This window comes from Protopterus annectens, chromosome 1.part0, assembly GCF_019279795.1.
Source record: "Protopterus annectens isolate FY-2018-M chromosome 1.part0, PAN1.0, whole genome shotgun sequence".
Lineage (NCBI taxonomy): Eukaryota > Metazoa > Chordata > Ceratodontiformes > Protopteridae > Protopterus > Protopterus annectens.
Window position 1 is genome coordinate 1,257,300,931 of NC_056725.1, and position 24,796 is coordinate 1,257,325,726.

Here is a 24,796-nt window from a genome sequence, read left to right on the forward strand (position 1 = left end):
AATACGTGTTCCGCTAGATCAACTAAGAAGGTGTTAAACCCAGGTCTATATAATTCAGATACATCCAGTCAATGTTGCAGGGCCATCAAACCAGCCCAATGTGGGATGTTGGTATAAAGGGACGTAACATCCAGGGTACACAAAAGCCAATCAGCTTCCAACTGAGAATCAGATATAATCCTGAAAAATTGTGTCGTGTCCTGGATGTGTGACCTGACCAGGGCCAATAGTGTTTTCAAATAATAAATCAAATATTCTGAAAGGGGTTCTGTAAGGGAACCATTATCTGACACTATAGGTCTACCTGGTGGACAAACAGGGTCCTTATGTATCTTAGTTAAAAGGTAAAGATATTGTTTTTAGGTGCCTGAACTGTAAGTTGTGTCAAGTCCGAATTGGTAATGATACCCTCTTCCTTGGCTTCCCTTAAAAAAGTATCAATGGCCAATTTGAACCCCCGTAGTAGGATCCAAGGGCATCCATGTATAGTACCTGCCATCCTTAAGTTGTTTATGGGCCTCAACCGGGTAGGTGGCCCAATCTTGAACCGCAACCACCCCTCCTTTATCTGCTTGTGAAAACACAATATTAGTATTGTTCTTAAGTTTATCAATACATTGCATCTCATTACGAGTAATGTTATTGGAAAAGGAAAAATCATTGTAGTTATTAAAATGGAGATCTTTGAGAACATTGTGTAAAAAGATAGAAACAGTAGGTGACATGGGAGGCATGAAAGTAGATCTTTGAAATTTAAAGCCCACAGATGTATTGGGCGCACTGTCTTCAAAAAAATAATCTGAGCTTCAACAATCTACAAAAATCCATAACAACTTTAGCAAAAGAATGTTCAGGGACAAAAAAAACTGGCACAAAACTTAAACCTTTATTCAAAACATTAGTTTCTGTTTCAGATAGGACCACTAAAGATATATTATGTACATTCATACAAGGAACTATTGTTGCTTCATCAACCTGAGTAGTCCCGCTAAACTGCTTATGGAATTTGTGTTTCCACCCCCGCTGTGAGTCCTGGCCCTAAAGGATATCCCAGATTACTTATTTTTGGATCAGGTAACTCAACTGTGTGGTATGCATCTACATTTGTATTGGAGGAGGATTCTTCACCAGAAGTGTAACTTGGGGTATCTCTATTCCTTTTCAGAATAGGTTTGGGTCTTTTTCTCTTGGACATAGAGGGTTTCCTATCAGAGAGGTTAAACTTCACATTCTTGGAGTATTCAAAGGGTTTACCTCTTTCATAATCACCAAGGTCCCTACTAAACTTCTTTGTTTTCTTGTCTTTTAGGGTCTGCTCCAGGCCCAAAAGATCATTACTTAACTGATTCAAACAAGATTTGTAGCAAGATAGTGACTCAAACTGATAGCTGTGAACAAAGGGACTCCACTGTCTGTGTATCTTGTTGGACTGTAAGTTCATAGTATGCTAACGCATTAACAAAGCCCATAGAGGCCTGTTGCTGTACTTGTGCCCATTGTTCAGCTAATACATCATCCACATTGTGAACAAATGGTTGTAATTTGGCCCTCAGTCCCCTAGGGGTAATCTGCTTATGTTGATATGCCTTGAAAAGTCTCAAGTGCCAAACGTTAGTTCTAAGATGTTTCATGCATTTAGTAAGTTAAAGGAATGCCTCATTGCACAGACTGACCGGGTCATTCTCAATAGGACTCGAGCCCATATGAACATTGCCTGGTTCTAATCCAAACACCTCCAAATTGTCCCTATCTGATGATAAACCCTTAAGTGAATGTTTTTTCATTTGTTTTTTTTGGTAATTAATTAATTGGAAATGAGATGTGATTAGTTAAGATTTTTTGACCATTTTATACAAAAGGGTAGCATTAATTGAGTTGTTTGTTCTGAAGAAGGAAAAAGTTTTTGGCTGAAAGCGCTTAACCTGTGGTATTAAAGATTCATGAGAAGGATCCAGTGACTCCACTTTTTCTTTTATATATATATATATATATATATATATATATATATATATATATACATATATACATATATATATATATATATATATATATATATATAGCTGTATGTGTATATATACACACACATATATATATATTGATATAGATATATAGATTTTTTTTTTTGCTTTATAAGCCTAGCCTATCATAAATAGCATGACTGTACCTCTATCCAGATAACAGAATGTCTTCGCTCTTGCAGCAAGATCCACCTACTTCCTTGACACACTCACTTCCAAACAACTGAAAGAGTAATTTCATCCTCTTAACAATAAACTGAGTTCATGAATCCTCATATAATCTTTCCAGCTCCAGTAATCTCCGACTAAACAGATCCCACTTTCCACTGCTTTATGGGAAAGATCTTTCACAAAACTAGCCTCAGAATCCTGGAACAGTCTAACTAGTTATACTACAGCCTTACAGAATCTATCATCATGATCACCATCATCATCAATCCCGTTTTCTACATGGAGTTGCATTGTCTTGTCAACTGTCATCACCTCTCTCTTGATTCAATGCCACTCTCCTACCTTATTCAACAGTCATGTTGGTCTGTTGCAGGTCTTCTCTAATACACAATCCATCCATTCCTCCTTTGCTGAACACCCTCGTTTTCTCTTGCCTTCTTCATGTCTGTCCCAAATCGTCTTCACCAGACTGTCTTCTGCTTTTCTGCACGTGCCCAAACCACCATAATCTGTTCTCTTTGACTTTCTCTGCACTTGAGGCTACTTTGGCTTCTGCTCTGATGTCTTCATTTCTTCACATGTCCCATACTGGGTATCCCATACTGTGTATCCTAATACCAGTTTCAAGAAGTTAATCTCCATCACTTCTAGCTTCCTCAGCTGCTCTGCCTTTACTGCTGAGGTCTCTGTACCGTACAGCTGTGTTGGTCGCACCATTGTTTTGTACCCTGTACTTTTCAGCTACTTTGGCATTCCTGTGTATACATTACCCTTAACAGCTTGTGGCAGTTGACTGCAGCCCCTCTGACTCTAACTTTCACCTAATTCAAACTTTTCTTCTTAACCAACCCTCCCAGATACCTGAAGCAGTTAACTTTTTCCACTATTTTTCCTTCCATCTCAATTCTCAGCTTCTTCTAACTTCCCACATCTCAGTTCTCAGCTTCTTCTGACTTTCACATTTGCTGCCATTACAACTGTCTTATCTGTACCCAGTTTCATCCACTATGCCTTAAGTTTTGCATTCCATTCCCCTATCCTTCGATTAAGTTCTTGCACAGTCTGCCTCTAATGCCATATGGTCTGCATACAGCAGTTTTGTTGATCTGTCCCCTCCAGCCTGTTTGCAAATGTAGTCCATCACCAGGCTGAACAACAGAGGGCTTAGAGCTGAACCCAGATACACACCTATTCAAACTGAGAACCCCCTCTGACAGTCCAGTGGTCATACATGAGTCATTGGGCCCTTGTACATTGCCTACACTAACCAACATTTCTGGGACTTTGAACCAGAGTATGACTGCTCAAATCAGCTTTCTTTGAACCTTGTCACACGCTTTCTCCAAGTTTAAGAAAGCCCGTTTGGACTCTTCACATCTCAGTTTCTTCTCAACTATCTATCTCACTGCAAACATCAGGTCAGTTGTGCTACATCCTGATCAAAATTTGAACTGTTTACCTTTCATCTTATTTTCTACTACTGTGTGTATTTGTTTATCAATCACATTTGCCAGTACTTTCATACAGTGTGAGAAAAGTATGACACCTCTGTATTGCCCACAGTTGTGAATGTTCCCTTTATTCTTGCATACTGGCTCTATCATACTTATTCTCCAGTTATCTGGGATATGCTTTTCCCTCTATACTGCTACGACTACCCTCATGAGCCATTTCTCTATCTCGCTCATCTTCTTGATCATATCTGCTGTAACCTCATCTGAGCCTGCTGTTTTCCCTGTCTTAATTTTCCTTAGTGCTGTTCTTAATTCTTTTAGGGTGGACTCCTCCTCTTCTCTCAACATAGGCTGTGTCAGGGTCAGTACACTTTGTGGGTTTTCTTCATTCAGAAGCATCTGAAAGTACTCTTTCAACCTGCCTTTGATTTCCTGTGGAATGATGTCTGACTATCTTCTTTATCTTTCTGTCTTTGTCTTGCAACTTGATAGAATTTCTTTGTGCCATCTACTGAGTCATTTTCCAGTAGCTGCTACAGTGTCCCTGATGCCATGTTCTTTTCTAATGAAACTCTTCTCTAAGCCTGTTTGTTAGCCAACCAGTACTTTTTCTAATCCTGGACTGCCTTTTCTATCTCCCACTTTTTCCTGCACTCATCCTTTCTTTTGACAACTTCCTGGACTTCTGCATTCCACCAACAGTTTTCCTTTCTGCAACATTTCTGTTCAGTAGTCCCCACACATGCTGTTTTGAGGCACTGCTGTTCTTCAACTTTACCCATTTCCTTTCCTACCTGAGGTGCTACAACCCTAAGTATTTCCATGAACTCTAGTGCTTTTTCTCTAGTCAACTTCCAGGTCTTCAGCCTAGTCCCTGTTGACCTTAGAGCCTTCTCTGACCACTGCTTGCAGCTAACTGTTGCAACCAGTGGTTTATACTATGGGCTGACTGTTTAACTTGGGATGACTTTGCAATCACTGATTCTAACCAAAAGCCTTTTCATTACTATGAAGAAGTCAACTTGAGTCACGTGTCTGCCACTTTTGTATGTGATCTTGTGACTTTCTCTTGCTGAGCCATGTGTTAGCCACCATCAAGCCAACTGCCAGACAAAAGTTTAGAATGGCCTCGTCTTCTTTATTCTTTCTTATGAATACTGTTTTATCCTTACGCTGGATTCTGAATGTTAGGAGTCTGTCACTAATTCTGATGACATCCCTCACTGTTCTGAATCCTCTCCCTCACTACAATTCCTACACCATTTCTAGCCTGTCCTCCTCCTGAGAAGTAGACTCTAGATCACATGCAAAATGACTATACCACACTGCCCTTCATCTCGTCTCATGGATACAGAGGATGTCCAGCCTCCCCCTTACCATTATGTCATCCACTTTCAAGGTGCGTCCTGTCAGTGAACCTACAATGAGTGCAGCAATACTTGACATTTTTGGCAGGGTGATCGGTTTTACATCCAGTTTTTGCTCAACAAAGCTATCCCAGATAATCCAAGCTGAGCAAGTGGACACCGGCCTTTCAGTAGCTTATTAACCCAGGGCTGCTGGGCATTATAGCAAGTACATACTGGTCAACAGGGGCACATTTACTCCGCCCATCACTACCATGGGTCCCTGGTTTATGTCAGAGCAGGCTGGGTCCTCAAACTACTTATCACTGGCAAATACCTACACTCATTTTTGGCAACATTAATCAACACAACCAAATCACCTACTGACAAGGCATGTAGTCTGTGATCCATGTTCTCCTAACTAGAGGATAGTCAATGCTTAAAGTGGCTGGTCTATATAACAACTTTTCTGCCTATTGAGTACCATCTAATGAATGTGCTGCTGCCCACAGGTCCATTCTTGGGCGAGTTTCAGAAAAACCCTCAGCAAGTTTTTTTTTCTTAGGAGAAGGGAGGAACCCCACAGAGATATAGGAAGAAAATGCAAACTCCATTCAGGCATAGCCAGAGGTTAGTATCGAACCTTTTGCATGGAAAGTGAAGACTTTAGCCATTATGCCAACTGTACACTAGATCTATAAACATTTACGAAAAGAGTAAAAGATTTCATAACCATGGAATATAAGTGCAAATGCTTCAAAGATGCTGTTTAAGCCACCATATCTTTAGAATAAATCCAACAAATATAGACAATGTTAATTCTACCACTAGACATTCAATTCTTATTGCCAAATTACAGTACATTGTTGTCTGCTGAATGTCTATAACATACCTACTTGTATACATGCTGACTTTACATGTAGTTTAAATCTGCTTATCCACGTTGAGTGTATTGCTTCTACTTTATTTTATGTCTCTAAACTTCTCTCTCACTGCACATATTTTGTATTTGTCTTTTTTTTAACTGTGTATATTTGCTTTGCAATTTTATTATTGTTGTATCAACCTCTTAGCCTGGGTAAAAGCTGAAGAGGGTATTGTACCAGCCCATTAACCCAGATGACAAAGTAAAAATAAGATGTATTTAGCTTGTCCCAAAAATAAAAGAAGCAATGCTGAATACCCATTTTTTGTCCATAGTTTAACATTTTATTTCCACTCACACTCCCACATACTATACTCATTTATGATGGGAATAGGGTCTGACATCACAGTACATTTCATATTATGCCAACTAATAAGAAGCCCCCTGAGATAATGTGTAACAGTACTCCTTACCTACTCCTCCTTGTAGTACAGCCCAAGTCTCAAGTCAGCTAAAGTAATCTGAAAATGGGGTCCCTGCTCATTAAACATCCTGTTCTACTGCTTATGTTCTGCACAATGCAAACATTAATGTAACTCTTGAATTAAGAAGTAACCACAAAACGTAGTTATCTGTTTACATGGTATCCTCAATGCAGTCAAGAAATGATGACGACAAGAGAGTTTAGGATCTAACACCTTGTTGTAATTCACTTCAGTAACACAAACATATCTTGGGTGGCCCATATCCTTAAATAAATGCCAGATTATGACAATTTCTGATGAGCAGTTACCATTTTTTGAGGGGAAACAAGTATCTGAACATAGAAAACTAAAAGCTGTACACTGACATTATTTATAAGTACTTCTATGCTTCATGGACAAACTATTTTCAACTCTAAACACCACCTTGCCTCAACTGCTATATGTTTTTGCAAATTACAAACTGGGATACTTAAAAGATGCATGTCCAACAGCACCAAGTAAAACTGGCAGTAAAAATGTACACATTCATCTATGGTAAGAGTTAAAAAAGACCACCTATAAGGCATATAATCTTTGCCAAACACTAGTGGAACAAGCATATAACAAACAAAAAAAACAAGAGATTAGAACGTAACAGGTGAGAAACAAGAGACAGGAACAAAGATTGACGGGCACATAGTTACAGTAAGTCAGACTGAGGATAACTTGCTGCAGACTGTATAACACAATATTTAGTTACGCTTTTGAGCACCTTACAACCTCAGAACTCAAAAGAAAGGTCTCAATTAATGCGACTTCTTGGCAGAATGCAGTCTGCAGTTACTGACAGTAACACCATCCTGAACTAAAGGTACTACAGCACTGATTCATACTCAGTCATGTTTAATAGGCAGAAAAGATCAGTACAGTCTGCTTTTCATCTCCCACTATAAGACAACGATTACACTCTTTCTGTCCTGGAAGTATAACATAAAAAAAAAATAGTGACAGTTATCTTAGTGTCATAATATTATTCTATCTGATTGCTGTACCCTACCATCAAAGAAAAACTAAAATGAAAGAACTGAAAAAAGTCATCAATGCACAATGTAGTGTAATTAAAAATTTCATTATCCATGGCAGCAGAGTTGATCTTTGTAGACTCACATTAATATCATTACAGTCGCTGAGAAATAAGGATATTATGAAATTACTATAAGACATCTCTACATTCACAAAAAGAAAGAAATGCCGTATCACATCATGTACTCAATGGCAGAAGCTAAATTAATTGCCTCAGCATGCAACACATTTATTAAATCATGGAATAGGAAATTAATTAAGGCCCTATGCTTGCATACTACCCTGAAAGTGAGTAGACAGATTACATCCCTCACATCTATAAATCATAAAATTAGATGGGGGGGGTCAGAAACATGCAGGCCCACCTCTCAACCTCTTATTGAATAAATCTAGACAAAGCCAGAAATAACGGGGGACAGAGGCTCTAAGTCAAAGACATACTTTAAATATTGAAAACCTAGTTACTAGAACAACAGGTTTTGCATTAGCATGCATTTTTTGAAGGGTATGAAGTCTGAAATTCAAATGTCTCTCATTATTTAGTGACTTCAACCCTCAGCTATGTTAAAAACAACCACACATTTTATCAGGAAGAGATTATAAATATGAGGCAAAATCTGGACATCTTGAAAAATTCTAGATTGTTGAGAGGTGTTTGTGTTGGTACAGAGCACTGTAAAACAGATGGCTACCTGATCCACATGTTTAAATAACTGCTAAACCTTGCAATTGACTACAAATTATTATTTTTTTTAATTAATTTTAACACAATTCATCTTCCCATGTACATCTAACAATGGGGCAAGATTTGACTAAAGCAAGCTCTAGTTAGGAAAGATGCATGACCATATCCACAGTGTTGTAAATGTTGCTGTTATCTAAACTGACTAAAGCAGCAGTCTTCTACAACACTTGACCGAGTTGCTCCCAATACAGCACAAAAGTGCACTTTGGATCTAAATATATCTGTGTTAGCAATGTACAAAGATGAAAAGATTACACAAAAGTGATGTCGCACAGGGAAAGGGCCCATGCCTAGTGCACATCATGGCCTCACTAACCTAGCACTAACAATGTATCCTACTGTTCATTCTGCAAAGTGGGAATGCCCACTGGAATTACATGTCTTCTGTCTTCTAAACCACAATGTCTTCTGTCTTCTAAACCACAACCCTGAACCCTTGCTTGCATCATACTTCCCTTCCGTGAATAAAACGTTCGCATGTCACCGCTTCAGCTAGTTTACAGATACATCTCATGTAATGAATTAATTGATAAACTTACTGAATGCATGTTGTTATTCTCCAAGAACAGGAGCATGGCAACCATTCAGTCAATTTTCACCTTTCCTGTCTCCCTTACAGTCTCATTCTTTCACCTTCTAAGCTGTTAACCATTCTTTTTAGTAGGCCTCAGCCTGCTTGCCAGAAACAAACCACTCTAAGAGTGTCTGAGCCTTGTTTAGCTATTACACTCTTCTAGAACAAGACTGCAGAAAGTACAGTTTTGTACCTACCATAAATGTAGATGTTCGAGTGTTCACACTGATGCAGTCATTACACTTGGGTTATCCTGCCGTCAGGCGGTCCCGCAGTCGGCCAGAGTTCCAAAGTCTTGGTCTGGTGTCGGTTGCTGTCGCTTCTTCCCTGACGTCAGTGCACCAGGGGTTTAACAAGATGCATCTGACGCCATTTTTTCAGTTTTTCTTGCCCCAGATGTCAGGTGCCCCCAAGTAGGTAGGCAATACATATTGCTAATAAAACATATATAAAAAATAAAAATACCTTCAGTTACAAGCAAATACACCACAAAGGTTGTATAGGGTAGAAAGGTATAGATAAGTCCAGCTAGGACAGAGGGGATGGAGGGAGGGTAACCTGGACTGCAGCAGTGTGAACACTCGAACATCTACATTTATGGTAGGCACAAAACTGTACTATGTTCATTGTGTTACACTGCTGCAGTCATTACACTTGGGTAGAATCCCAAAGCTAAGGTTGGGTGGCTGGTCTATAAAGAGTTAGGATTGGCTATGAGGCCCTGCAGAACTGCAGTGGCAAATCCTGCTCTGGATTTAGAGTAAAGAGGCAAGTGGTAATGCTTGGTAAAGGTGTGTACTGAACTCCAAGTTGCAGCCTCCAAAATTTCCTTGGTTGGTACTCCTCTGAGAAAGGCTGTTAAAGTGGCTGTTGCTCTGGTAGAATGTGACCTAATGTTATTAGGGACCGATTTTCCATGTTGTGTGTAGCAGTAATGAATACAGTGTCCTATCCATTTGGAAATAGTCTGCTTTTAGATAGCCTTGCCCTGTGATCCTGCAGCATATGCTACAAACAGTTGCTCAGTTTTCCTGAAAGCTTTTGTTTTGTCCAAGTAGAAGCGTAGCTGCCTGTGTATGTCCAAAGAGTGCAGAAGTTGCTCCCCTTTATTATGGGGGTTTGGATAAAAAGTTGGCAAATGGATGGTTTGGTTAAGAGCCACAATAGATACCACCTTTGGCATAAAGGTAGGGTTTGTCCTTAAAGAAACCCTGTCCTGATGAAATATTATAAAAGGTTCCACTGCCATTAATGCCTGTAGCTCTGAGACTCTTCGTGCTGAAGTTACTGCCAGGAGCAGTGCTGTTTTCCATGATAAAAATTTTAGATCAGCTGTATTGGCTGGTTCAAAAGGTGGTAAAGGTCAGTTTTTCCAAAACAACATTGAGGTCCCAAGTTGGTGTTGGTGCTCTCCAGGGCGGTCTTATGTTTTTAGCCCTTCTGAGGTACTGCTTTAGCAAGGGATGAGAGAATAAAGGAGGATCCGTGTTGTAATGAGCTGAAATGGCAGAGGCATGGATCTTAATTGATGAGAAGGATAGGCCTTTGTCCAGCATCTCAGTTAAGTATTGTAAAATCTGAGGAATGTTTGGGGCAAGAGGGTCAATGCTTTGAGCCTGGTTCCAGGCACAGAATCTCTTCCACTTTTCTAAGTAAGATTTCCTGGTGCTAGGCCTCCTGGCCCCCAAAATGACATCCATAACAGCTTTAGAGAGAGGTGTTGCCTGTTTAACTAATGAATCTGCCATGCAGCCTGGTTTAGAGTTTTGAGCTGACCGTGCAGGATCTGATTGTTTTGTTGAGTCAGGTGTGTGGAATTTGAGGCAGAATCCATGGTGGGCCTTGAGCTAAGTTCTTTAAGATTGGGTACCAGTGCTGGCGTGGCCAGTCTGGAGCAATCAGGATCATGTGTGATTTTTCTTGTCTGGCTTTTAGGAGTACCTTTGAAAGGAGAGGCAGTGGTGGGAAGGCATAAACTTTTAGGCTTTTCCAGATGAACGAAAGAGCATCCACTTTCCATACTTGTGTGTGGTAAGTCCTTGTGCAGAATTTTTGTAGTTGGCAATTCAGTGGAGAGGCAAAAAGATCTATGTCTGGGCACCCCCATGTTTGCGTTACCATGCTGAAGATTTGTGGATTCAATTTCCATTCGTGAGGGTCCATGATATTTCTGCTTAGATCGTCTGCCAGAGTGTTTTTCTTTCCTGGCAGGAAATGTGCTTGCAGATGAACTTGATAAGTTAGAGCTGTGTTCCACAAGGTCGTGGCTTGCCTGCATAGGGGATAAGAATAAGTGCCCCCTTGCTTGTTTATGTACCACATTACTGTGGTTTTGTCTGTCTTTAATAATAATTGTCCTGGATGCAGAAGGTCCTTGAAAGCTGTTAGGGCATTTTGAGCAGCCATCTCTTTTTGATTGATGTGAAGATGCATTTGGTCTGTGGTCCACTTGCCCTGAATACATTTTCCTGCCATGTGTGCTCCCCAGGCGTAATCCGAAGCATCTGTTGTTAGAGTTTGCCTGGCTGTGGGTAGAGTGAAAGGCTGACCCTTGTTGAGGTGACATGCCTGTGCCCACCATCAAAACTCCTGTTGTAGGCAGGGAATTATTGGTATTACTGTTTCTAAACTGTGAGAGTGCTGAGTCCAAACACTTTTTAGGTACCACTGTAATTTCCTCATATGCAGTCTGGCATATGGAATTAGTAGTATGCAGGATGCCATGAATCCCAGGGCCTGCAGAATTTTTCTTGCAGGGAGATGGGACTTTTTTGCCAGCAATTGAAAATATTGAGTCAGTTGTCCTTGTTTGCCTGGCGTGAGAAAAGCCATCTGGGCCGTTGTATTTAAGCTGGCACCCAGGAATATTATCTGTTGTGAGGGCACTAGTTTCGACTTCTTTTCATTTACTGTGTACCCTAGAGAGATTAGCAACCTTTTTACAAACGCCAGATGCTTTAGAAGAATGTCCTTTCTCTCTGCTTGAATGAGGCAGTCGTCCAGGTATGGATATATTTGAATTCCTTTTTGTCTGCAAAATGCAATTACTGGTGTCAGGCACTTTGTAAAGACCCTGGGCGCAGTAGATAAGCCAAAGGGCAGTGCAGAGAATTGGTAGTGCATTGTACCAGCTTTGAATCTGAGGTATCTTCTGCAATCTTGTCTGATAGGGACATGCAGGTATGCCTCTTTGAGGTCCAAAGTAACAAGCCAAGCCTTCTTGCCCAGCATGGAAAGAAGCTGCTGTAGTGTCAACATATTGAATTTCGGAACATCCAAGCAAGTATTTAGAGTTGAATGGTCTAGTATGGGTCTCCAGGCTTTGTCCTTTCTGGGTACCAGGAAGAGTCTTGAGTAAAATCCTTGTCCTTGTTCCTGCTGTGGTACTTTTTGAATAGCTCTCATGTCCATGAGGGCTGAAATTTGTTTTTTGAGCCTCTGCCCATTGATTCTGTGGCAGGTTTGGCATTCCTTTTAGCCTTGGTAAAGTGTAAAAGTGGAGCCTGTAACCTTGAGACACAATATTCAGAACCCATTTGTCTTGGGTGATTGTTTGCCAATTTTGAAAAAAAAGTGCTAGTTTCCCTCCTAAGGGGGCTACCAAAAGGGAAGTGCTTGGCATACGAAGGGGGAAGTCATTGGGACTGTTTCGTGTAAGGTTGAGACTTGTCCTCACCTCCTTTTGAGGTTGAGGTACTCCACTGTCGTTGTCTGTAAGAGCCTTGGGGTTGAGATCTGCCTCTTGGGCGTCTGTATCTGCCTCTCTGTGGCCTGTCTGACACTGGAAAGGACCAATTCTTTGTAGGCCAATTTCTGCTAAATCGAGGTGGCTGTACCTGTAATAAGTCTTTGACTGTTTGCATAGATTTAGCTTTATCCTCCATTTTCTTTAACACCTCTTCTGCCTTAACACCAAACAAGGTATCATGCTGTAAGGGAGCATCCAATAACTTTGCCTTAACATGATCAGGTAAACTCTGTTCTTTTAACCAAGCATGTCTTCAAATCACAGCACCTGACTGATTGTAGTGGATGTCTTTGTAAATACTTTAGTTGTTTTGTTGAATATTATAATAATACCTATTTTTAATTATTTGTATAAAATTGTTATGATATTTCTCTTATATGTTAAAACAATAAACTTGTTTTGAAAAAAAAAAAAAAAAAAAAAAATCACAGCACCTGTAACTGCAGCTCTACAAGAAGCCTCTAAAGAATCAAAACCACATTGCAGAGTATGTTTTCCCACCTGTTCAACTGCATGCAATAAATCCTGCATTTCTTTATAGTCAGGAGCTTCTGAGCTTGTAAGCATTTTCTGTTTTAACTGAGCCGTTAAATACTGTTGGTACTTAAGCATGTGAAACTGGCAATTCAAAGCCCTTACTGCTAAAGTTGCAGAAGTGTAAACTTTCTTCCCCCATCTATCCAATGCTCTAGAATCTCTGTCAGAGGGGACTGGATTTTTTGCAATGGAAGCCTTAACCCCTTTGGGACCCTGGGAAATGGTTTCTGGGTCAGCAGAACATATTTTATAAAGAAACTTGTGAGAGTCAGGGACTATAATACCTATCTGGCTTGGCTGGTGCAGGGGGCAAAGAATCAGGAGATAAGCTGGAATCAGAGAACACATCATCCACAATATCTAACACAGGCGGAATAGCAAGGGGCCTGTGCTGAGGCATTAAAAGGAAGTCCCTGAGCCTTTTCTTGGATTCTGAATAATCCTGACTTTCCCAATGGAAATGCTCCCTCATGGTATGTAAAGTTTCCCCAAAAGAGTAATCCTCAGGAGGAGAGGCTGAAGGGATAGATTCTTCAGCATCAGAGTCCTCATAGGGGGGTAGAGAGTATCCCTGGTCTGAAGAGGAATCAGAGGAAATGGAAACCTGATCAGAAGAATCATAGGCTGTATCCTGCCTAGGCCTTTTCTCAGGAGAGAGATGGGAACCCCTGATTACAGTAATGAGGTCTTCCGCCATTTTGAGCATCTGTTTCTGAGGCATGGAGGACTGTCCAGGAGAATGCTGTACTTGCTTCTTTGTCTTTAATGGTGTTTTTGTCTTGGCTGTTGCTTTAATGGTAAGTTGTGAAGGTCTGAAAACACCCTCAGAAGCCGGATGCCTGCTCAGCGGCTCCGGACCCATCTAAGGTATTAGTTTCCGTAGGCCCAATACCTTGAGTTTCCAGAGGCCTAGTTGTCTCCACGTGGGAGTCGGTGGCGGCATGTGGCTCTGAGGTAGCGAGTGTCAGGGGCTGTGAATGCGCCTCACTGAAAACCGGTGAACTGGTGACTGGCCTAGAAGAGGCTTCGTCGGTTTTGGACCTCGGATGCCTGTCTTTATCCTTGTCTTTGCGTTTTTTATGAATTGCGGTGTTTGGTTGTTGCGACGGCATTGTATAATTGAACCTTCGGCCAAAGTAGTGCAAAAGCAAAATCAAAACATCATTTTATAGTGCGTTTGTTAAATCTAGTACAAAACCAACAACTAGTGACGTCGTGATCAGGGCCTAGGCATGGAATGCAGTAAGAGTGGAAGTCCTTATGAGGTATTTGCTTCCCACAAGAAATACAATTATTAACTTTTTCTGACATCGGTCTGAGGCAAGAAAAAAGTTTCCCCAACGGGGTACTTAGCTTTATTGAAGACTTTGGATCTGAAATTCGACTTCGAAAATCTCAGTAGTCGGCCGACCGGCACTTGCGAACTGCTTTTGCTTCGGGCACCGCGTGGCAAGAAAGACTGAAGAAAATGGCGTCGGATGCATCTTGTATACCCCTGGCGTACTGACATCAGGGAAGAAGCGACAGCAACCGACGCCGGACTAAGACTTTGGAACTCTGGCCGACTGCGGGCCCGCCTGACGGCAGGATAACCCAAGTGTAATGACTGCAGCAGTGTAACACAATGAACATCTGCAGCAAAACTGAGTTAATAAAGGTGGGAAATTTTCAGTTCTTCTTGAAAGAAGGCATTTACATTTGCAAGCATTTCCATATCTTTGTTAAACAATGGAAATCTAACGTAATTTGTTCCACTACATCTCACAGATCCCACTGGGATACATTTAGCCTCACAAGATGAAGCTATTAAACTCCAATAAGCAACTCCAGTTCATACAACTTCAATGCCTGAATGTTTGTATCTTCTTTTCACTGCACTTACTCTCTGTTCACCACCTCACACAAATTGGTACAGTGTTCATCCACTTTTTTCCCCTAAACGTCTAATACAAAAGTTAACCAACTCCTGCTAGTCACAATTTATTCACAGTATCTCTTAGTATCAGAATCAGACTCCTATAATATGATATGCACTTATCCCAATCAAAATCACGTGCCTTGCTTTCTGAGATAACTATGTTAGCATTTGGTTTGCTTCATGGATGGATCCAGTGCATGCTGGTTTAGGTCACATTCAGCAAAGTTCTAGAACTGCAACTGTGTAGGGTAGGCTGAACCCTGTCATCCAGTTAGCAAGGGAGTTCCTGTTACTGTATTCACAGTTCTGGCATGTAACAGAGTGGCATCAATACAGCATTTGTGAGCATTAGCACTTTACTTCCTTTGACTCTCTGTTAACTAACAGTTAAATGCTTGTTCTACACTTTGGTATACAAGGTAAGCATTAACAACTTCACCTTATACTCTGAGGAAAGAAGTGATACCATAAGAAAACTTAGCATACACGCATTCACCAAGGTCAATCCTATACTGACATACATCTGTTATGAAGCAGGGTTTGCGGGAATCACAGACAGAACAGCTGCCTCTGAATGAAGGGATGCCACATAACACATTTTAATGCTGAATGTCAGAGGCTGCATCTCACTGTGCATTTATTTTTTTGTTGTGCAAATAAATACACTAAAGTCTATGTCATATCAAAGAATGCTGTTAATGCAATGAGGAGATCAGGGCCGATGAAGTGGGAACAGCATGATTTAAGTAATGCAAATAATCAATACAACAGATCTGTGCATCAAAAAGTCAAAAGAAAAAAAGGACACCTGAGAGAAAGGTAATGTTCAAAGAGAAAGACAGTCAAACTACAAGAACAAACTCAAACAAGTTCCAATACATTTAGGGGAAAAGAAAGCCTTAAATGAACTTACAAAACAAAACATGAGTTAAGGCGTTTCAAGCAGAGATAAAGTGACATAACACAGGACACAAGGCCCCAGAAAATGATGGCAACTGTTAGAGGTGCTAGAAATCCAGACTGTGTGGTCATCGCATTTTTATATACAGATACACTTCTGTAACTCTTCCTTGATGTGGAAGGTAAGACAAGAGGTAGGAAACTAAAGGTGTGTCAGCCTTACCTCAATACTGATAAGTCATACATTAACTTCTTAAGTAGAACAGTGCAAAGCTCTGTAAATCCAGTGACACAGTACTTGATATAGCAGGCACTTTCAACAGATAGTATGATTAAATATGGGGTACTAAGGTAGACTGATGCACACGAATGATCTTGCTGTTGATGCTGTTACATGGCCTGAAGCTTATTACAGGAATAGCTCTCAAGGCTACTGAATCAAGCATGCATACTGGGTTTTGCAAAAAAAGTGCAATCTTAACTTTGACATTTGTTGTGCTCTGTAGCATAGCTTCTGTGTTGTGGCCTTATTTCATTCAGTTATGCACACAGAATGCAGTCCGTTAAATGTATGACATTGGATGTTTAGAAGTAAGGGGATATTAAATACTGTAATGTACATCGTTTGTTTTCAGGTATCAGAGGCACGGGCAATAATGAGGAATAATGAGCTTGAAGAAAGAAGTGCAATAGCATTGTTGACTTTGACCAGGTAACCAGAGTGGCTCTTCCAGTCAAAATCTGAGAAACGCTGGTATAGTTAGTGCAGTCTATGTTCAAAGACCTATACTCACACAAGCATAAGAGTATATGGACTCACAGAGGGATTCCTAGTGGGGAAGGGGGGGGGGTCAGTGTGCATCAGGGTTCAGCTCTGAGCTGTTGTTCATCCTGGTGATGGACTACATTAGCAAACATGACAGAGGGGACAGAGCGACAAAGCTGCTGCATGCAGATGGTGTGGCATTACAAGCAGGCTAAGAAGAAGAACTTCAGCAAAGGCTAGGGGAATGGAATGAAAAACTGAAGGCACATGGGATGAAAATGAGTACAGATAAGACAGCTGGAGCAAATGGCAGAAATCAAAAGAAGCTGAAAATTGGAATAAGTTAAAAGCCTCAAGTATCTAGGTGGGGTGGTTGGGAAGAAGGGAAGACTGAATGAGGCATACAAAGCTAGAATCAGAGAAGTTGCAACCAATGAACACAGAGTGTTGTGAATAGTGTGTAATGAAAGAATTTCAAAGAAGCTGAAAAGTAACATGGACAAAACAGTGGTGTAACCAGTACTATGGCATGGTATAGAAACCTGGGCAGTAAAGGCAATGCAGTTGAAAAAGCTATAGGTGAGGGAGATGAAGTGTCTGAGATGGGTGTTCAAATGCACATCTTGGAACAGATAAAGAAATGGGGACATCAGAGCAGAAACCAAAGTACTTCCAAATGCAAAGAAGGTTAAAGAGATTATGGTAGTTCAGGTAGAAATGCAGGAAAGCTGAGGATAATATGCTGAAGATGATTTGGGACAGACATGAAGAAGGCAATAGGAAAAAAGGCATCTAACATAGAGATGGATGGGCTGTATAACAGAAGACCTACAACAGTCAGGCATGACTGTCAAAAAAGGTAGGAGAGTGGCATTGAATTGAGAGAGAGATGGTGGCATTTGATGTGACACCCTGACCTCATGTAGAAAATAGAATAAAAAGGTTGATGATAATGATGACGAAGACGATGTGTCAGGTGTCCTGTGCACATATGACAAAATATAGACACCATATAGTCACCAAGCTTCTTGGAAGGGACTTTGACCTACAACTTCATGCATAATGTATACCACCCCATGGCCTGCCCACCACAGGTCTGACACTCATCTTTGATAATGGTTATGAGAAAATGAGCAATGCTCTACCTCCACAGTAATACAAGGTATGCCCAACAAATGTACAGGATCAATAGAATGAAGTCATTTGTGATGTAAGGCAGTAAGGATGCCAAATGACATGTAGCTGTCAAACTGGGAGCACAGGGGCACGCAACCATTTGGTGTTACAAAAGGGTCAGGCCAAGAACAGGAGGTTAACTAGTGAGGTTACAGTGACTGATTCTTGGGCCTATGTTTGCTGAGGCACTGGAAAGGAACGTGTACCACTATACAGATGGCCATAATCTCAGTAGCATTACAGATACTGCAAAACTGAGAAATTAAAGTAATATACAGGTAAGCTGAAGGAAAGGTTCAGAATGTGGTAGTCAAGATTAAATGTAAGGAGCACAAAGGAAGAAACTACACTGCAGAATCCAGTGTTACTGCATAAAAAAAAACACTGATGATGAAAAGCTTTAGCACACTAGATTATGAAGGAGAACCAAACAAAGCACCAAGACCAAGACCACTCCTTTGTTGTTATCAAAATTAATTAATTGCTATTGATGGTTTCTGGCATGCTGGAACTGAGCCAGTCTGGCTGCACCTATTATTATCGGCTACTAATAAAGCTATTTCAATGGATTCTTACAAAACACTGCAACATGAAAATCCCCTAGTGGCAAGGAAGTGAACTTCACAAAAGGTAGAAATCTGAAAATTCTCTAATGGCGCAACTCTGACTTGTATAATTTAATGCCACTCTCTATCACAACTCCACTACCTCACACACAAACATATTCTACCCCTCTATGGCCTACGCCAAGCATTAACGGAAATATGATGTTCTATGAGGATGCAAAGGACGAGAATGGCTTCCGCTGAGTACCCAAGCCACAATAAATACATAAACACAAGTGAACCACCACAGAGTTTACATGACAGACAGTGAAAACAAGGGCAAGCAGATCAAAATATACACAGGAAAAAAATTCTTCTAGCATTTTAATTTGTGTTAAAAATTACTACATGGTTTAAGAGACATTTCCCACCCACCTTAGCATCTGCCCATCCATTGTTGCAATTCTACAATATCTTCTCACTTTATTCAGCAGTTTGAATCAAAGGTGTAGCCAGGCATTCTCTTTGTACTCAACTTAGTACATTTTTTCTGAATATCTCTCGGAAACATAGAGGCTTACAGAAGTCAGAATATTTCTATAACTGCCTAAACTAAGAGGCACCGCACAGATCTGTACTTGCTATGACACTCAAATACTCCTCTATAAACAACCTTTCATAAAGCTGTAAATGTCAATACCTGAAAATTATGCATACATTTATTAAGCAGATAGGGGCAACATTTGGAGAAATGTTTACAGCTTTAATATAAAACCAGTTGGGGAAGAGGGCAACAGTATGAGATTGTCAGTACAAAACGCAATGTTCTGGCTACAGTCCTGGCCTGAATAGCAGGAGTAAAATCCGTAACATTTTAATGACCAGCACTGTCACTACCATGAACGGAGCTCAAAGCACTCAAATGTTTTAAGTTCAGAAGCACTGCATCAGGGTTTAAAGAATGTCACACAGAGCAAACAGCATTCAGAAGTTTAACTTTAACTGCAAACTATTAAGTTTACCAGCTCATCAACTGGGCAGTCTTTAAAGGGAGAATTTTCATTGTCTGTGTCTTTCAGATCAACCAGAACTCCTGAATGCAAACCCTTTTAATTGTGGAGGGAAAAAAAAAAGAATTTAACTGCAACATTCAACACTGCAACGGTAAATATATGTGCACTTTGAAAAACAGAATATTACTTCTACTTTACAAGAAAATAAGTTTAATCTGTATGCATCTTTACTGAGACTTTAACGCAACATACAAATGCTTACAGTCATTAGTGCATAACCTAAAAGGCTTACCCTACTGTTAACCATAAGATGGCAATAACTGTGAGGTAATTTATTATCAGACTGAAGCTTCTCAAGCTAAGTGTGAGCCTCCTTAGTTGTTATACATTAATTCACACAACAAATTTGAATTGACTATCAAACAGAGAAGTTGTAGCAGTGGAAAAAACACTTTCATAACATACACATAATTACTTAAGGGATATGCGTTACTTGGTGTAAAGTTGATCATGTATAATTTTCTAATATACCTGTCTGGATTACAAGCTTGCATCTTACTCAGAACACTTGTTCTGCAGAAGAACTCACCCTTTCTTTACTGAGAAATTTTATTCAACCTTACAAGCTAGCAATGCATATTTGTACACATACTTATTTTTCAGATACAACTGCTTTTCCTGTAAGTCCTACAGCACTGCAACTCAACAAGGTCTACAAAATGGTGTAAATGCAGCACTCCCCTTAGGTGCCAAAGGAACTGAAGAGCAAATAGCCTTGTCAGCACCAGGCAGGACCAAACACCTCAGAAAGAAGTCTAACAGTCTGCCACTAACAACCAGTACAGATGGCAAGTCTAACATCAACTCTAGCACTTGAACTGCTTGACTATATTTGTAATTTATTGCAAGTTTTATTCTTATACTTTCTATGGTCTCTGAAGAAAACAGTATTATGGTTATTAAAAGAGACTACTTCTGAATGCAGACTGGTCGAAACAACATGCTTTATAAAAACTGCACAGTTTCTTACACTTTCTTGAACTGCAATATTATTTAAATTATTTAGCCTAAAAATTACAACAATGTGATACAAGATGAACAATTACTTTAAAGCAGAAGCACCTCTGAGCAGCATTCTTCTACACCGATTTATAAAAAGAAAACATTCGACAAGGGTCATAAAAACCTCACATTGCAGACTCGAAGCAGCGTGATTTTAATATGAGTACATGTACTCGAGATTGCCATAATGTCATTCAGAGCAAAGCAAGACGGAGTAAAGGTTCATTAGTCTGTTTCCACCACCCCGTATGACTCAGCAATAATGGACTAAAATGCTCAATGGGCCTGGTGAGTCAGCAAAGGTCTAACATCTAAAAATTAGTACTTGACGGAATGAATAATGTAAAATAAGTTTCAGCTGCAATGAATAAGGGTATATTTCCTGTACGAACAATTCATGGAAACCATCATTGTGGCAGCATCTGATAGAGTACATATAGCTATATACATACAAGTACATATAGAGTACTTGTAGTACATAAGGACAGGATGTCTCTGGTGTTGTAGAACACAGCCAACAGTGTTAAACATAAAGCTGTCACAACTTGACTAAAAGTAATGTTGCCAGCAAATGAGTTTTTTTTTTCTATTCATAAAACTACACTGTATTAATTAATCACTGGCATTTCTTATCACCACTAACTTGGACAACACTAAAATATATACAATAAATACTGGATGTCAAATGGGAGCAGTAGATAGCATAGCTTCCGCACAGCTGGGAGACGGGGAGGGAGGTGGTTACCCATCCCACACGCAGGGTGCTTCATTCTCTGGTTTGGTTGTCAGCAGGGGTGTCGTCTGTGCAACGTCTGTGTGTACTCTGTGTCCTTATGGGTTCTTACCATGTGTACCAGTCTCCTCCTACATTCTAAATACCTACTGACCTAGTTATCCTTCAAGGGACCTACAGGTGTGCATGCCAAATACGAGTGAATGTGTATAGCTGAATCCTGGGATGGGCTTTTGTTTCTCTGCCATGTGCTAAGTGCATTCAGGGATTGGCACCTACTCCCTATGGCACTAATCTGAATTAAGCACGTAGTCAAAATTAACAAATAATACATTTTGAAATGTTGGTGCAGTGTGTATGTGTGTGAGTGGGGGGGGGGGGGCAGTGTCTTCTGACACCTTCTTCCAAGCAGTGCAAAGGTAGCAATACTCAATGAACAACAGGTCTGTTTAATCTGCTACTGCTGTACCTCAGTGGGCCGGTCAGGAAAAATGATGTGTAATTAGGAGCAGACCATAGTAGAAAATAAATCAGCTGCCAAGTTAATGCATGCATCAGTTAAAAAAAAGAAACTCGCTCCTTTTTCCACCTCCTACAATACACATCAAATCCCCACCATGCTGTAAAGGAGGCATTATTACTATCTTTACCCTAGACAACAGTCTCTCTCTGCACAAACTAAAAGGTACCATGCCATGCTCTGCTATGTGCAGAAGCAGGATAATAGACAATATGTCCATAACTCACAATATCATACCCATAACTAGGATAAGACTCTACCACATCACCATACAAAAGCAAACAGTAGAATTCACAACACAAACAATTTAATTCTTACAAACGCTCTTGCAGAATCAAAAAAATTTCCGTATAATAAAGCAGCAATTTGAAAGTAAATCCAAAGTTAAGTGTGAGATGATTAGGTGCATTAATCCAATTTGTCCATTTGGGCATTTAGACTCCTACTAGTATTAACAACAGTCTTTCAAACTACATGATACTACGTATTTATGGACTAACAAATCCTGTTAGCTAAACAACTCGACACGCTCATAGCCTAAGAAATTTGCCTTCACTCTCCAAGCACTACCCACCCTGTAAAATGCTAAAAGGGACTATCTTTGACTGCCAGTTATACATACATTATTTAAACATTAACCACAGCTAAACCACTGCAATGAAACACCTAGCATATAACCACAAAGAATCAGGAAATGATTGAAGAATGTAACATTTAAAATGATACTTCCCTGCACTATTCAAAAACAGTGCATGCCCCATAATCAAGTGAGGTTTCTATGTACCCAGGGCATCAAGTTTCTATGGTAGAAAGTCTCCATATTTCTAAATGATACAGATCACTGTAAAAGCTGTCTTTGTTTATCATTGTTAAACAGAAGGTCAGCATGAATCCTCCTTGCACATTGGTGAAGCTGCTATGTCTCTTGTTGACAACTGCTTCAAAAGAAGCAGTTTGCCAAAAGTCAGAAATCTGGATTTATGTTACTCAGGTATGTTAGCATACTGGAACTGGTATAATGGCTAACTGTTCATCATAGACTTTAAAATGCCACCAGCAGGCTTCCACCACAACAAATGGAATATTTTTTCATGGTGTTTTTTTTTTCCTCCTCTGCTTGTCGACCATCAAGCATCAATCACCCTATTAGACTTGTGTCCATTCATTCCCTAGGTATGCGGAATTCCCTAGGTATGCGGAATCCAAAGATTTGACAGGTCAAGAGCTCTCTTGGAGGGGCCATCAATCAGGCAGACTTTGGGAGACAGCATTCTGGCAATGTCAATATTTAAGTATCTCTAACCCAGCCCCTCAGAGGCTGGATAGGATACCACATCAAAGCAGTGACTTATAATGCCCTCACCTTGTGAGTGCATACTTCTGTCCTTTCGCTAAAGATGGCTACCTCCAGACAATGGCTTGATGAGTCTTAAGCCGACTACTAGGATGCCCACTGCAACACAGCCTCTTCTCTGAAAAACTGTGGTTATGTACATCATCTTCTGAGAAATTGTGGCTAGATGCATCCTAATTCACTCTGCCCTACCCCCACTCCCAAATGGATAAGCACATCTTCACATAAAAAAAAATTAAGAATCCACAATAGTTCCAATGGACTGCAACAAACCACCAATAAATTAGACCACTAGATCTTTTATTCTTCATTGAACTTTTGTATTACTGGCAAGATTAAGCATTTTCATGTAATTTATAAGCTTCATCAAAATCTATGCCATGCATCCACTCGACATCTTAAATATCCAAACACACCAATCAGATCTAAACACATAGTCAGGGGATTATTGAGTCCCTAATAAAACCAAGAAATAAAATTCATTATCTTCCATTATACATTCCATGTTTATGTATTTAAGTTAATTTTAAAACACTTCCTAAGTTATATATTAAAAACAAATAAAAAAGACATATAAAATGCTCAACTGTTTATAACCTGGCAGCAAAACATGAAAGAGCAGATTTAATGGAAACCATCATTTATTCCAGGTTTCTCGTCGGCCAGTAAAAGCAACTGCCTTAATACCTCATTATACTCTAAACGATAAATTATCTTCCATACGGACTGCCCCAAGAGTTTTGTTTAGTACGTGCCAACACAGTGAACTTATGCATTTTAAAATAAAGACATTCTATAGAGTGTATACTTAAGGCACTTGATTTCACCATTTTTAGGTTGCCATACACACTTCCGCAGTGGTGCAGCCGTAGCGTTGTTGCCTGGTTCTCCAGTTCGATTCTCGGCTGGAGTGTGGGGAGTGCCTTCTGTGTGGAGTCTGCATGTCCTCCCCACGGTTGGGTGGGCATTCGAAAGACATGCGTAAATGGGCATGCCTTTGTTGAAGGTTGAACGTCGAGCTGGCACCTCAGTGTTCGTGAAAATCTCCTGCCAATCATTAGCGGACCAGAGTCCCGCTGTGGTGACCCCTAACCGGGAAAAGTCGAAAGACAATAACAATATGAGAATGTTCATACACATGCTTCCTCAATGGGAGTTCAGTTTTAGCAACATAATATTTTGGACATGATCCGCATACTGACAAGTACACAAAGTGTGTAATTCCACAATTGTAGGGACCCTTTAAAATAAATTCAATATATATATGAGCCATTTAAAAGGCTACATTTACCTATATATATTTACATTGTGAAAACATACCAAATTTTTGGTTTCCCACTTTGTTACTATCATTACTCCATATTATATTCTTATGTTCAAAAATATTTTTCAAGTTACAGGATGTTTTATATACAAAACTGGGACTCTTCCCCCCAATATTTGATATATATTCCCAAAATAAAGAAACAGTTCCAAATAATTATTAATAACATTCAAGGTATTATCACTCATAATATTATATTCCATAACCATGGCCCTATTAAAGTTACCATTATTCTTGTCATTTATTACTTGTGTGTACACAGTAAATACTGTCATTACATACTCTTCTCAATACCCAATAAAGTTTTTTTGGTCCCCTTCATCCTTATCATACACTTCCTGAAACACATTCTTGATAAACACTTGGAGGTAATCCCTTACTTGAATCATACCCATAAGTTTATAAGCTTCTACATCAAACTGACTTGCATCAGATATCATTCAAGCCAAAAGCATGAACTGTCCCTTAACGAATCTTCTT

General features: G+C 39.9%; 1 protein-coding gene across 18 annotated transcripts in view; it reads right to left on the minus strand.

Annotated features, from left to right (window-relative positions):
* Positions 1-24,796, minus strand: part of SNAP91 (synaptosome associated protein 91) — a 2,005,574-nt gene that overhangs the window by 669,211 nt on the left and 1,311,567 nt on the right. For 13 of the 18 annotated variants that reach the window (XM_044066094.1, XM_044066049.1, XM_044066072.1 and 10 more), the window contains exon 9: positions 19,333-19,416. The exons of the other annotated variants lie outside the window; for them this stretch is intronic. In XM_044066094.1, the coding sequence (XP_043922029.1) occupies positions 19,333-19,416 (84 nt within the window). The remainder of the gene's footprint in view (positions 1-19,332; positions 19,417-24,796) is intronic. 18 annotated transcript variants of the gene reach the window in all.